Source organism: Aquarana catesbeiana, linkage group LG02 (assembly GCF_042186555.1).
Source record: "Aquarana catesbeiana isolate 2022-GZ linkage group LG02, ASM4218655v1, whole genome shotgun sequence".
In the NCBI taxonomy this organism is placed as follows: Eukaryota; Metazoa; Chordata; class Amphibia; order Anura; family Ranidae; genus Aquarana; species Aquarana catesbeiana.
In genome coordinates this window covers 395324543-395339356 of record NC_133325.1, presented here as the reverse complement: position 1 = coordinate 395339356, position 14814 = coordinate 395324543, and the positions used below count along the sequence as shown (strand labels likewise).

Below are 14814 nucleotides of genomic sequence, written 5' to 3'. Positions count from 1 at the left end.
AGCCAGCAGCTGAAAAGCAGGTGGGCCTTGTGACAAGAGGCTAAGTCTCGTCCACCAGGGGTCTGTATACTAAGTTCTCCTGGGCCAATCTGGGAAGAAGAGTATCACCAGAAACTATTTTTCCTCTATCTTGGGGCATAGTTGAGAAAGAGTCCTCAATGGAAGGGAACACTTCGATACGTCTGAACAGGGACCAAAGGAATTACCAGGAGAGTAAAAGGGATCCCTGGACAAGGCCACAAACCTATATAGTTTTTCTTGAATCTGGAGGCCACGATATCCACATCTGGTGTACCTTTTCTGAGAGAGGATCAAGAAGATCCTGCTCCACTGTCCTGAGTCTAGGCTTTCACAAAACTCCAATTGCCAATTTTCTACTTCTGGTATAAAGTTGGAATGCGGATCACCACCCAGGAGAGAATCAGGCTTGCTTCTTTCAGGACTGCCTGACTTCTGGGACCCCCTTTGGGATTTATGACTGGGTGACTGTTTCAGCGGGGTCCATGGCAACATTCTAGGCAACAAATTAACTTTATCTTGGGCTTTTTCATCAGAGTTACGTCTGGTGCTCCATTCCATAGTTCTACGGTTCGAGCTACTGGACTGGTTTGAAGTTTTCCTTCATCTGACTAGACATCAAAGTCTAAAGTTCCCAGAGCCTCAGAGTATGTACTGGTGTCTAAAGGTTTTTTGACAGGAGAGAGCAAGGCCAGGGTTTTTTTCTTTTCTTAAAAGAAAGGACAAGGCCAAAATCTGCTCTTTGAGAATGCTTATGGCCAAATTCTGGTTCTTCACCGGTTTTCACCCTAATGCATTCTATGCATTAAAGCGTAGTTCCACCTATATAAAAAAGTCAGCAGCTACAAAAAAAGTGTAGCTGCTGACTTATTAATCAGATACTCACCTTTCCCACGGTCCAGCGATGCGGGCGAACGAAGGCCTGCACCTCTCCCCCTCCTCTCTGCAGCGCCGACATTGTCACTGTGGGCACCCGGCTGTGGCTTCACAGCCAGGCAAGCACTGCGCATGCTTGAACCACGCTGCGCACTGTGACTGACCGGGCAATCATCTGGGACCTGTGACTTGTCCCAGATGATTGCCGAGGGGGCGGGGAGGAGAGATGAACTTCCTTCTGGCACCGCAGGAGGAAGTTGGAGCTAGAGGCCATGGGTCGTCATCTAGTACTAAGAGTAGGTCTCTGTACCAGGTTCTTCCTGGCCAGTTTGGTGCAATCAGAATACATTTTTCCTGCTATTTTGTAGAGCAGATGTAGAATTTGCACTGGAGGGAAGGCATAGGATTAGCCTGAACTGAGACCAGGGGATTATGAAGACACCCGATGCGAATGCTAGCAAGCCCTTGGCCCTGGCCACAAACAAGAGGTAGCTTACTGTTGAATCTAGTGGCCAGGATATCCATATCTAGGGGTCCCTCATCTTCGACATAGCAGGTTGAAGATGTCAAAGTGAAAAAGGACCAATTTCCCTTGACCCAGACGGAGACGGTTGAGGTAATCTGCCTTCCAGTGGTCAACTCAAAATGTTGACAGCGAGTCTCCATCCATGAGATAATCTAGCTTACTTCCTTTAAGGCGCACTTATGACTCCTAGTGCCCCTTGGTGCTTGATGTAGGAAACAGTCATGGCCATTGTTTAACTGCACCCCAACTGGGTATCCTTGAAGAAGTGACTCCAGTGTTGCAGAGCCATTTTTATTGCTCTGAGTTCCAAGATGGTTACATCCATGGAAGGCATGCTCCCCATCAACAAGTTCCCTGAACAATGAAGGGCTGGAACATTCATCCCCAGCCAGAAAGACTCATTGCTTTGCAGTGACAAGAAAGCAAAGACTTTAACCATTGTTAAGGCTGAGCTGAAGATCCACAAAGCTAGGGAATTCCTTACTTGGCTGGACATAAACGAGAGAAGGCACATACTTGTTCCAGGTCATGTTGTGCTGGAGGGCTCAAATGAAATTGAGTGAATGAACAGCCTCGAAGGAGGCCACCAAGAGGACTCTAATGGAGAACCTCACAGTAGGAAGTCGCTTTGACCTCAAATCCCAAACATATGCCCTGACAGAAAGCATTTCCTTTCAAGGAAGGAAAACATTTGCCTGGGATGTGTCCAGAACCAGACCTAAGTAGTCCAGGCAAAGCGAAGACAGGAGAGCAGATTTTTGGAAGTTTAATTGACAATCAAAACCTGTAGCATCTGAACTGTCCGATGGACATCTGCAGATAGCTGGAGAGGAGTACTTCAAGAGAAGGTTGTCTGGATAACCTGTGACCTGGTTACGTTATAAAACATGTGCTGACCGATGTCCTCTGCAGCTCTGTGAAAAAGGCAGGCGGAAGTGCATCAGCCAGTAGGCATACTAAAACTACATCACCAACCTGCAATACTGTGGGAAAAACCCAACAAATTTCAAAAGGCAAAACAAAAATATATTTTACCTACTGCCAACACAGTGGAGAACATTTATAGAAGGGAAAGACACATTAAAGTGAATGTTCATATAAAAGTAGGACCCAGTCATAATTAACCACTTGCCGCCGGCCATATAGCAAAAGGATGTCGGCAAAGTAGTTGTGTTATCCTGACCGGACGTCATGACGTGATCAGGATAACAAGCCGCCACGTGCCCCCAGGGGCACGCATCTCGATCGTTGTTGCGGCGTGTCAGTCTGACACGCCGCAAATCTGATCTAGGAAAATAGTCCGACGGAGACTCTTTACCACCAGCCATGTCCCATCAAACAGGAAGAGTTGTTTATCGGCTTTTCCAGGTATGACATCTGTGGTGGTCATGGGTGGCAATGTGTGCCCACACATGCCAGTCAGTGCCCACCAGCAATACCTGCCAGTGCCTCAATAGCAGCGATGCCGCCCCCCCCCCCCCCGCCATTAGTGCCTGCCAGTGAAGGAGAAAATGTACTTATTCACAAAGTTTTATAACAGTAACGAGGAACAAAAAAAAATTGTTTGTTTTTTTATTTGTTTAGCAAAAAATAAAAACCCCAGGAAGTAATCAAATACCACCAAAAAGAAATCTCCATTTGTAGGAACAAAATTATAAAAATTTTGGGTAGTGCATGACAACACAATTGTCGTTTAAATAGCAAGAGCGCTGAAAGATGGCTTGGGCAGGAGGGGGGGGGGGGGGGGGGGGGAGTCTATTATTGAAGTGGTTAAACAAACTTTGATCTTATCGATGCTGCAGGTTCCCAGAGGGGAGTAAACTCTACCAGACATAGTGGGCATACCCCCCTAAGAGGTCTTCAGGGTCTGGGTTCCATAGAAAAAGACCACAGTCAGGGACATGTATAGCACCCTGCAGCTAACTACGCTGTTAATGACACTTGTTGCACCATATAACAAGAGTGAGTGCAAACGCAGGATCCAGTGCCCAAAACAAAAAAAAAAAAAAATATATATATATATATATATATATATATATATATATATATATATATATATATATATATATATATATATATATATATATATATATATATATATATATATATATATATATATATATATATATATAGCAAATCTTTTGCCAGTGAAAATAGCGGCACATAACCCATTGTCCTGTACTGCATGCTTAAAAGTGGTTATAAAGCCTTAATGTTTTTTACACCTTCTCTCTCCTCACTCGGCAGATTTAATAGCAGTTGGAGCCATTGACTCCCGCTTCAGTCAATCAAATCCTGGTCCACGATATCAATGTCAATTGACACAGATAGGGCAGCTTGGGAGCGAGCCCCTATGAGTGACCCCACAGAAAGCAGCCATGGGGGCACTTGGTGGGGAAGGAGCCAGGAGCACTGGTGGGGAACCCGAGAAGAGGAGGATTGGGGCTGCTCTGTGCAAAACCATTGCACAGAACAGGTACATATAAACAGGTTCATTATTTTAAAAGCAGTAGTAAACCACAGCTTGCAAAAAAATAAATACCCTTTGCAAAGAAATGGCATTCTAGCAGATTATGAAATACCAAACTTAGAACGAAGCCCTCCAGCAGCACGCAGTCAACGCTGATAGGGCTTCCATCTTCCTTCTAGATTCACAGGCCCTGGCTGGATCAGTGGCTGGGGCCGTGAATCACTCCTGCGCATGCATGCAGGAACAGTCAGCTGCGGCACAAAATTCTGAAGGTCCAGCACAGTACCCCGGACCTTCAGAGCACGTGTGCTGGTTACGTCACTGGCTGCATTCAGTGGGAATAACTCATGGGAAGGGCGGGGGTAGGGGTTAAGCTTTATCACTTTAACTGCTTCCCGAACGCCTCACACAGATATACTGCAGCAGAAGGGCACGTACAGGCAGATTAATGTACCTGTATGTTGCCCTTTGCCAGGAGCTCCGTGAGCGTGATTGCGGGTCCCGCAGACTCGATGTCCACGGAGATACCTGCGATCGTCTCATGGAGAGGAAGAATGGGGAAATGCTAATTTAAACAAGCATTTCCCCGTTCTGCCCAATGACACTGATCACAGCTCCCCGAAAAACAGGAGCGGTGATCAGTGTTGTGTCACACACAGCCCCTCCCCCGCACAGTTAGAATCACTCCCTAGGACACACTTAACCCCTACAGCGCCACCTAGTGGTTAACCCCTTCACTGCCAGTCAAATTTACACAGTAATCAATGCATTTTTAATTGCACTGATCGCTGTATAAATGTGAATGGTCCCAAAATAGCGCCAAAAAGGTCCGATCTGTCCGCCATAATGTCACAGTCACGATAAAAATCACTGATCACCTCCATTACTAGTAAAAAAAAAAAAAAATTTAAATAAAAATGCCATAAACCTATCTCCTATTTTGAAGACGCTACAACTTTTGCGCAAACCAAACGCTTATTGCGACTTTTTTACCAAAAATATGTAGAAGACGTCGTATCAGCATAAACTGAGGGAAAAATTTTATATATTTTTGGGGGATATTTATTATAGCAAAAAGTAAAAAAAAAAATTGCTTTTTTTTCAAAATTGTCGCTCTTTTTTTGTTTATAGCGCAAAAAATAAAAACTGCAGAGGTGATCAAATACCACCAAAAGAAAGCTCTATTTGTGGGGGGGGGGGACGTCAATTTGTTTGGGAGCCACGTCGCACGACCGCGCAATCGTCAGTTAAAGCAACGCAGTGCCGAATCACATAAAGTGCTCTGGTCTTTGGCCAGCCAAATGGTCCGGGGCTTAAGTGGTTAAGATATATCTTTTGAAGGAACCCTCAGATGAAGGCTGATCGCTTCATATAAATTAATGGTTAGTTTTGAAAATATTCAACTTAAGCATCTTAGACCAAGTATGCGGTTGACAACTGAGTTGAGTTAACGGAGTCAGTTATTTTGCTCTAAAATGACAAGCTCTCTTTACAGTGAATACATTAGGGCTGAAACAACTAATCGATTAACCAGTTCAGCTTCGGAAGAATTTACCCCCTTCCCGACCAGAGCACTTTTTGCGATTCGGCACTGCGTCGCTATAACTGACAATTGCTCGGTCGTGCGACGTGGCTCCCAAACAAAAACGTATGTCCTTTTTTTTCTCCACAAATAGAGCTTTCTTTTGGTGGTATTTGATCATCCCTGCAGTTTTTATTTTGAAAAAAAGAGCGACAATTTTGAAGAAAAAGCATTCTTTTTTACTTTTTGCTATAATAAATATTCCCCAAAAACATATAAAAAAAAAACTATTTTTTTCCTCAGTTTAGGCCGATAAGTATTCTTCTACATATTTTTGATAAAAAAAATTAAATAAAATAAAATCGCAATAAGCAATTATTGATCAGTTTGCACAAAAGTTATAGCGTTTACAAAATAGGGGATAGTTTTATGGCATTTTTAATTAATTTTTTTTTTTTTTTAAATGGCGGTGATCAGCAATTTTTATCGTGACTGCAACATTATGGCCGGCACATCGGACATTTTTGGGACCATTGTCATTTATACAGCAATTAGTGCTATACAAATGCACCAATTCCTGTGTAAATGACACTGGCAGTGAAGGGGTTAACCACTAGGTGGCAGTGTAGGGGTTAAGTGTGTCCTAGGGGCGTGTTTAACTGTGGGCGGCATGGCTGAGTGTGACACATCACTGATCTCTCCTCCGATGACAGGGAGCAGAGATCAGTGACACTGTCACTAGGCAGAACGGGAAGATGCTTGTTTACATTAGCATCTCCCTGTTCTTTCTCCACCTGAGGCAAAGCGGGTATCCACGAGGCGATAGAGTCCGCGGGACCCGCGCGCGCTGGCCACCTCTTAAAGGGGAGCGATTCTGCCTGTACGAGCCCTTCTGCCGCAGTATAGCTGCATGAGGCGGTCAGTAAGCGGTTAATCGACAACTAATCGATTATGAAATTAATCGATTGTGAAAATAGTGAACGATTAATTGGCCAGCCGATTAGTTGGCCTGCATACAGCATGCATTATTTGTTTACATATCAGTAAATACAGTGCAGCACACATACAGCTGAGCACATTATCCATACATGTCAGTAAGTGCCTGAGAACTTGTGAATGTGTGAGGAGCAATGCCTCATGGGACATGTAGTCCTGGGCAGGAAGTGAGTGGTTCTAAAGGCAGAAGTTTTCTTTGGGGCACTCTATACTGTACTTAACGCACAGCAAAAAGCAATGTAGAAACAGATCAAAAGCAAACTGCATATGTGTGTACCGAGCCTTCTGCTGGCCACATGGATCAATTTTCAGATGAGAATATTCATAGGAAAAATGATTGTACATTCGCTGAATGAAAGAATGTTGTTTGAAAATTTTCACTTGCTTTTAACATTCAATTTTAAAATTAATGTAATTTTCTGAACGAAAACCACATACACTGTCTGAAAATTCCTTTGACCAAGCAGTCTTCATTTATTTGTAAATTTTCCTGTCACGGTGGTTGAAACCGAACGTCGATTTGACCCCACTAACGATTCGAAAATCGAACAAACGTTCTTAAAAATTACAATTTTTTTTTTTTTTTTTTTGAAGGAAGACATTGTTTTTGTATGGCCAGCATATAATATATTACAGTTCTTTTTGAAAATCTGCAGAACAGTTTTTTTTTTACCAGATTCAACCTCTAATAGTATATACAGTACATCTCTTCTGTCTGTTATTCTCAGAGTGGATTAGAGATTTTGCTCCCTAACCATATAGTTGGTAATTTATATTTACCACTGCATAGAGATATTTAAGAATACATTTTTTTTTTTTTTTTTTTTTAAAGGCAAACTTTAAAAACATTAACTAAAATTACACACCACACTTTTTTTAAAGGTTATTAACCAAAACAATAAAATCAGCCAACAATCGATTATGAAAATCATCGTTAGTTGCAGCCCTAGAATACATAATTCTATGTAAATGCTCAGTGAAACGAGGGACACCAACAGGCCAGGGACTGGATATAGGATATATAGAGGAAATAAATAAAATAAAAATACCTGCCACCAAGCCCTTCTATTCTTTCTCTTTCCTTCGGGAGCTCTGGTTTATGGTCTTGTGTCACTTCCAAGGCCTTCACAGTCTCTTTAGCGCTATTCTGAATCCCAAATACAACACCAGAATCACCGACATGCGCAACATATAGTTTATTTCCACGCATAATAACAACACTTGCTGTAGTTCCTGATGTGCTAGGAAGTCCAGTCATTGTTTTTGGCCATTCAGCTAAAGAAAGCAAAGACACTATATTATTCATTTAGCGCAGGGCTTGCAGACAACGTTGCATTATCAGATTATACATGCATAAACACACACGCAAAATCAGAGCTGGTAGCTCAGAGCAAACAGATTAATTGTTTCAGTTTCAATGCATCCCGTTTGGTACAATCAACAGATAAACAGTTCAATTAATGCAGCTTTAACTTCAAGCCCCATTCACACTGAAACTCCTGCATTTAGCTTTTCAAAATGTCATCTAGGAAGCATAAACTAGATTCCTATATAACTTTATCCCGTGTTTAGAAGTTCCTGTTTTGAAAAGGGTTTAGCTATTCTTACATGTGTTTAGGGCACTGTTTCTTAACCAGGGTTGCTAGGGCTTATTTGAGCAATGCCTCTCAGATAAGTTCCCACTGACACCAATGATCTTTTTATCTATATGTAAGGGGGAATTCTTCCCAATGATCACTGACCATCACACCAATGTATACATGAGTTGTAGATATAATTTTTTTTTTTTAGCAGGGGTTCCCTGAGTACCCAGTAGCACCTTCACAGATCTGTGGCAGCAGTCAGTACCTCCCTGCCTCACTCAAATGACAAGTTGTTCCAACAGGCAACAAAAACAATCCAATAGCAAAATTTCTTCCAAATGTATGGTATGTTTGTTTAGGAAGTAAATGAGATTACTTTTTTTGTTATGAGCCACACTCAGGATGGCTGGTGGCTGCCATTAGTATGGTTTAACCACTTGAGGTCCGGGTCGTAGCCAAATGACAGCCACAGCGCGGACCTCAATTTCCAGGAGGCCATCATGGGACGTCCCCCCCTGGGCACGCGCACCCTGCAGGGCGCGCACTGTGATCACTGAGTCACGGAGACTCGGATGATCACAGATCCGAGTAAGGGGCAGATCCCGGCCCCTTACCATGTGATCAGCTGTCAGCCAATGACAGCTGATCGCATGATGTAAACAAAAGCTCGGTAATCTTTTTTTTCTCCTCACCCTGTCAGCGTGAGGAGAAAAAAAAGCCGATCACCAGCTTATGTTAAAGGGACATCGGTCCCGAAGAAGGAGGCACACATGCCCCATCTGTGCCAGCCAGTGCCACCTATCAATGCCCACCAGTGGTGCCAATCAGTGCCACCTAACAGTGCTGACAGTGTAAGCAATCAGTGCCCATCACTGCCGCCTCATCAGCGTACATCAATGAAGGAGAAAAATTACCTGTTTGCAAAATTTTATAACAAAATATAATTTTTTTTTTTTTTTTTTTTTTTTTTTTTATTTCGGTCTTTCAATTTTTTTTTTTTTTTTAACAAAAACTAAAAACCGCAGAGGTGATAAAATACCACCAAAAGAAAGCTATTTGTGGGGAAAAAAAAAAAAAAAAAATGATAAAAATTTCATTTGAGTACAGTGTTGTATGACCGATTTACAGAGGAGGTCTTTCGCTAGAATTATTGCTTTCATTGAGGAACGCGGCAATGCCTCACATGTGCGATTTACAAGTTTACATATCCTGGCAGAATTTATGATTTCTTGGCCATTTTTCTGAGAATATGAATAACACAAAAAACATCTTTCACTCATGTTTAGTGTTTGGCTGAATCCATTTATCATCAACTGTTTACTCTTTTTAAATCATAACAACAACAGAAACTACCCAAATAACCCTGATCAAAAGTTTACATACACTGGTGATTTTGGTCTGATAACATGCACACAAGTTGACACAAATGGGTTTGAATGGCTATTAAAGCTAACCATCCTCACCCGTGATTTGTTTGCTTGTAAATATATATAGAGAGTGTGTGTGTGTGTGTGTGTGTGTGTGTGTGTGTGTGTGTGTGTGTGTGTGTGTGTGTGTGTGTGTGTGTGTGTATAAAAGGCCAATGAGTTTCTGGACGCCTGACAGACCCTTGCATCTTTCATCCAGTGCTGCACTGTTTCTGGATTCTGAGTCATGGGGAAAGCAAAAGAATTGTCAAAGGATCTGCGGGAAAAGGTAGTTAAACTGTATAAAACAAAAACTAAAGTGATATAAAAAGATATCCAAGGAATTGAGAACGCTAATCAGCAGTGTTAAAACTATAATCAAGAAGTGGAAAGTGAGGGGTCCTGTTGAAACCAAACCACGGCCAGGTAGACCATCTAAAATTTCAGCCACAATTGCCAGGAAAATTGTTTGGGATGCAAAGAAAAACCCACAAATAACTTCAGTTGAAATAAAGGACTCTCTGAAAACAAGGTGTGGCTGTTTCAAGATGCACAATAAGGAGGCACTTGAAGAAAGCCATTACTACACAAATGCCACAAAGTATCCCGCTTACAACACACCAAACAGCACAGAAACAAGCCTCAAACCTTCTGGCACAAAGTCATTTGGAGTGATGAGACCAAAAAGCTGAGTTAGACTTACCGGTAACTCCTTTTCTGAGAGTCTTCCAGGACTGCCCATGAGACCTAGGGCTCCTCCTACCAGGACAGGAAACACGTTACCCCCACCAGATAAAAGGGTGGTCCTCCAGGCCCCATGTCAGTCTTCTTAAGAACCGTAGGACGTCCCTACTTCAGAAAAAACGGGGTGGGAATCCGGGTGTCCTGGAAGACTCTCAGAAAAGGAGTTACAGGTAAGTCTAACTCAGCTTTTCTCCAAGCGTCTTCCAGGACAGCCCATGAGACGATGAGCCAGAACTTACCAGTCTAGGGAGGGACAACTGCCTGAAGGACCTCACGACCAAACGCTTGCTCCTGAGCACATAGGAGACCCAGGCGATAATGTTTGAAGGTCGAATAACTGGACCATGTGGCAGCCCTGCAAAATTTGTTCCGCTGAGGCACCAGCCCCACTGCTCTTGGAAACCCCTCTCAGCGAGACCGACTGATTGGTCTGTAAGGCTAACATTGTTTGCGTCATTTTTGTGATCTTCTCCTGTGGGAGAAAAACCTTTTGGTCTGCTGAGGAAAAGTCGTACCCCAGATATGTCACCTTCTGGGCTGGAATTAAGGAAGATTTATTTTGTTTATTAACCAGCCTAGGGATCGAAGGAAGTCTTGTACAGTCTGGAGATCTGCTAAAAACTTTTAGTATGACTCTGCCACCTTAAGTTGTCCAGGTAAGGGATAATAGTTATCGCCTTTAACCTTAGCAGAGCCAGCGCCTCCACCACTTTTGTAAAAATGCATGGGGCTGAGGACAGACTAAAGGGGAGGGCTTGAAATTGAAAGGGCCGAATCTGTTCCAATCTTGACTGCTAGTCTCAAGAATCTTTGGAAGGCTGGATGGATAGGGATGTGCAGATAAGCATCCCTCAAATCCAAAGTGGCCATGAAGCAGTTTGGGTAAAGCAGGTTTTTGATTGTGAACACCGTCTCCATACGAAAGTGCTTGTATCTGATTGAAAGGTCTAGAGACCGAAGTTTCAGGATAAGCCGATACTTTGCCGACGGCTTTCTGATGACAAATATATGGAGATAATACCCCTTGCTCTGATCTGACCGTGGGAATAGGAATCAGGATTTTTTGATCTAACAAGTCTCCAATTTGGTGACCCAGAGCCCTCGCTTCTTCCCGATCTTGGGGAGGGAAGGTGACCAATAATCGCTCTGGTGGTTGGCAAGTAAATTCCAGCCTGTACCCATTGGTCACTAGGTCCAGGATGAAAGGACTTGAGGTGACTGCTGCCCATTGTGGGAGAAAGTCCCTCACTCTTCCTCACACTGGGAGACACGAGTCACTGTGGCTTGGCAGGTTGTTGAGGAGGATTAAACAAGACGCCCCCTCTACCTCTGCCTTTGTGCCCTGTCCAATGTTTTTTGGGCCTATTGTCCTTTTCCCTAGGACCTTGCTGCCTACTTTGGCCATGAAAAAAAAAAAAAAAAAACTCAGGCTGTCAGCTTTTTCTTTTTCTCTGGAAAAGCCTTTTTCTATCGGCTGTGCGTTCCAGTGCCTCCTGTAGTCCTGGGCCAAAAAGATAAATCATCTGTTAAGGGAAGCCCACATAGGCGTAACTTTGAGGCAGCATCACCTGACCAGGTTTTAACCAACTTACCGACCGCCGCACAACTATATACGTCTTGACTTTGAAGAGGGATATCTCGGTAATGGCAGCAGCCGCTGCCACAACCGAGGCATCCATCTCTTCAGGCGGCGGTTCGGTTAACGATAATGGTGATCTCTGTAGCGGATTCGCCATGAGATCACCGTTATCGGCGGTGGGAGATGACAAAATGGTTTTTATTTTTCTTTTATTGCATTTTAGTCTAAATATGAGATCTGAGGTCTTTTTGACCCCAGATCTCATATTTAAGAGGACCTGTCATGCTTTTTTCTATAACAAGGGATGTTTACATTCCTTGTAATAGGAATAAAAGTGACCCAAATTTTTTTTTTTGTTTAAAAACAAAGTTCCCCGTCCCGACCAGCTCACGCACAGAAGCAAACGCATACGTGAGTAGCGACCGCACATGAAAACGGTGGTCAAACCACACATGTGAGTTATTGCCATTATCATTAAAGCGAGAGCAATAATTCTAGCCCTAGACCTCCTCTAACTCAAAACATGCAACCTGTAGAAATTTTTAAACGTCGCCTATGGAGATTAAGGGTAAAAGTTTGATGCCATTCCACGAGCGGGCGCAATTTTGAAGCGTGACATGTTGGGTATCAATTTAATCAGTGTAACATTATATTTCACAATATAAAAAAAAAAAATTGAGCTAACTTAACGGTTGTATTATTTTTTTTTTTCCAAAATGTGAATTTTTTTCCAAAAAAAGTGCGCTTGTAAGACCGCTGCGCAAATACGATGTGACAAATTATTGCAATGACCGCCATTTTATTCTCTAGGGTGTTAAAAAATGCAAAATGTCTGGGGGTTCTAAGTAATTTCCTAGCAAAAAAGGTGTTTTTAACTTGTAAACACCGAGTCTGAAAAAGAGGCCCGGTCTTAAAGTGCTTAAGCCATAGGCTTCTTCTGGCCGAATTCACTAAGGCCGAAGTCCTGGATGACATTCTTACCGACTCTGCGGAAGAATCAGCTAAAAACCCCACTGCACGAAAGAGGAGAGGGAAAGATTTCAGAATCTGCTCTCTAGAGGTACCTGCCAACAAATGCGTTTGCATTTGTGTCAACCATACTTCCAAATTTCTGGCTACACAAGTGGAGGCCAGAACTGGTTTAAGATTCCCAGCAGCTGAATCCCAAGGCTCTGTGAAGGATATCCCCTCTTTTATCCATCGGATCCCTAAGCGTGCCCATATTGTCAAACGCTAGGTCTGAGTATTTGAAACTTTTGAAAGAGGTGCGTCTAACTTAGCATTTTTTGTTCGACGGCTGTTCTGTGTCCTCATTAAATGGAAACCTTTTTAGGTTACCAGAAACGAAAAAGTTTTTCTCTCTGGATTTTCCCACTCCAGTTTGATAGTATCAAGAAGAGAATTATGCACTGGAAAAACTCTAGACTTTTTCTTACGCAAACCCTTGTACATAAGATCATGTTTAGACAATTGTACCTCCTCCTCTTCCAACTCAAGTGTTGTATAGATAGACTTTAATAAGTCATCAACATCTCTAAAGATAATTTAAACCTTGAGCCCCTTGTGTATTCTCTATCCCTGGGCCCTGTATCTGATCCTGATTCTTCCGGAGAAGAATGGGTAGATCTGGCTTCAGCCTCAGAGTCTTCACTCTCCGCAATCTGCTGTGGAGTGCTACTGACTAAAGCCCTAATTGGAGACAGACCCTCTGCGGGAGCCTGAAGCTTGTCAATTAGTTTTAAATGAGCTAAAGGTAGACGCAAGCTCATCTCTAACAGAAGTCAGCATCTTCTAACAGGAGGCTACCGGGTCATCCTTTACCAGGCCTTCTATACAGGTGTGGCAAACTGCTTTGCTCCATGCAGAGCTCAACTTGTTTCTGCAAACCGCACACTTCCTTTTTGATGGCTGCGCTTGGGCCTTGGCCTGAGTTGGTCTACAAAACAAAATAAATGACCCATAACGTAATTTTAAGCCACCCATCACTCCGTAACATCTCGTGCAGGAGGGGGGGAAAATGTGTCCCCTTACACCAAATTCTACAGAGATGGGGGGGGGGGGGAGAACACTCACAAGGATAGCAAGGGGGTGACAAAACACTCCAGGCTTACCTGTGAGGTGCTGGTGTTGGGGACCGCGTCCACTAGGTGTGCAGGTACTGCAGAAGGCCCATCCCGCCCCTCTGGTAGTCCACAGCCTCTGCTGCTTCTTCCCATTCAAACACCAGCAGCTAGCGTCCCCTGTTCGCTCAGTTTATGGAGACCGAAACCAGCATCTCCAGCGCCCGAGGATGACGTCTTATGTCCCGGAAGTGACCCTTGCTGGATATTTCCTGTGGGCCAGCTTGGAGAGCAGTAGCTCCGCCCAGCGGAGATGCTGCTTTTGGCAGAGGAGAAAGGTCAGCGATACACCCCAAACAGCCATTAAAACCCCCGCTCAAAAGACCTAGGGGACCAGGTTACAGGAACATGTTACCCTCCGTTCGGAGGAAACACTAAATAACTGACATGGGGCCTGGAGGACCACCCTTTTATCTGGTGGGGGTAATATGTTTCCTGTCCTGGTTGGAGGAGCCCTAGGTCTCATGGGCTGTCCTGGAAGATGCTTGGAGAAATGTAGCTTTTTGGCCACAACCATAAACGCTACATTTGGAGAGGAGTCAAGGCCTATGATGAAAGATACGGAGGTGGATCGCCAATGTTTTGGGGATGTGTCAGCTACAAAAAGGCACAGGAAATTTTGGTTAAAATTGTTGGCAAGATGAATGCAGTATGTTATCAAAATAAATAAAAATTTGCATTCATCAACCAGGAAGCTGCGCATGGGACGTACTTGGACATTCCAACATGACAACGATCCAAAACACAAGGCCAAGTCAACCTGTCATTGGCTACAGCTGGGGAGATCACTAACGTGCATTCAATGCAAGACAGCCCAAGAATTTACAGAAACTGGAGGCTTTTTGCCAAGAGGAATGGGCAGCTTTATCATCTGAGAAGATAAAGAAACTCATCCACAAATACCACAAAAGACTTCAAGCTGTCATTGATGTTAAAGGGGGCACTACGCGGTATTAAGAACTGGGTATGTAAAC

The 14814-nt window shown here is 43.4% G+C and overlaps 1 protein-coding gene across 1 annotated transcript in view; it reads right to left on the bottom strand.

The window, feature by feature from the left end:
- The window catches only part of PPM1D (protein phosphatase, Mg2+/Mn2+ dependent 1D), a gene marked incomplete in the record, with an annotated part of 58865 nt that overhangs the window by 26158 nt on the left and 17893 nt on the right, over window positions 1-14814 (bottom strand). Inside the window, 1 exon segment of the mRNA XM_073615249.1 lies at window positions 7458-7683. Within this exon segment, the coding sequence (XP_073471350.1) occupies window positions 7458-7683 (226 nt within the window).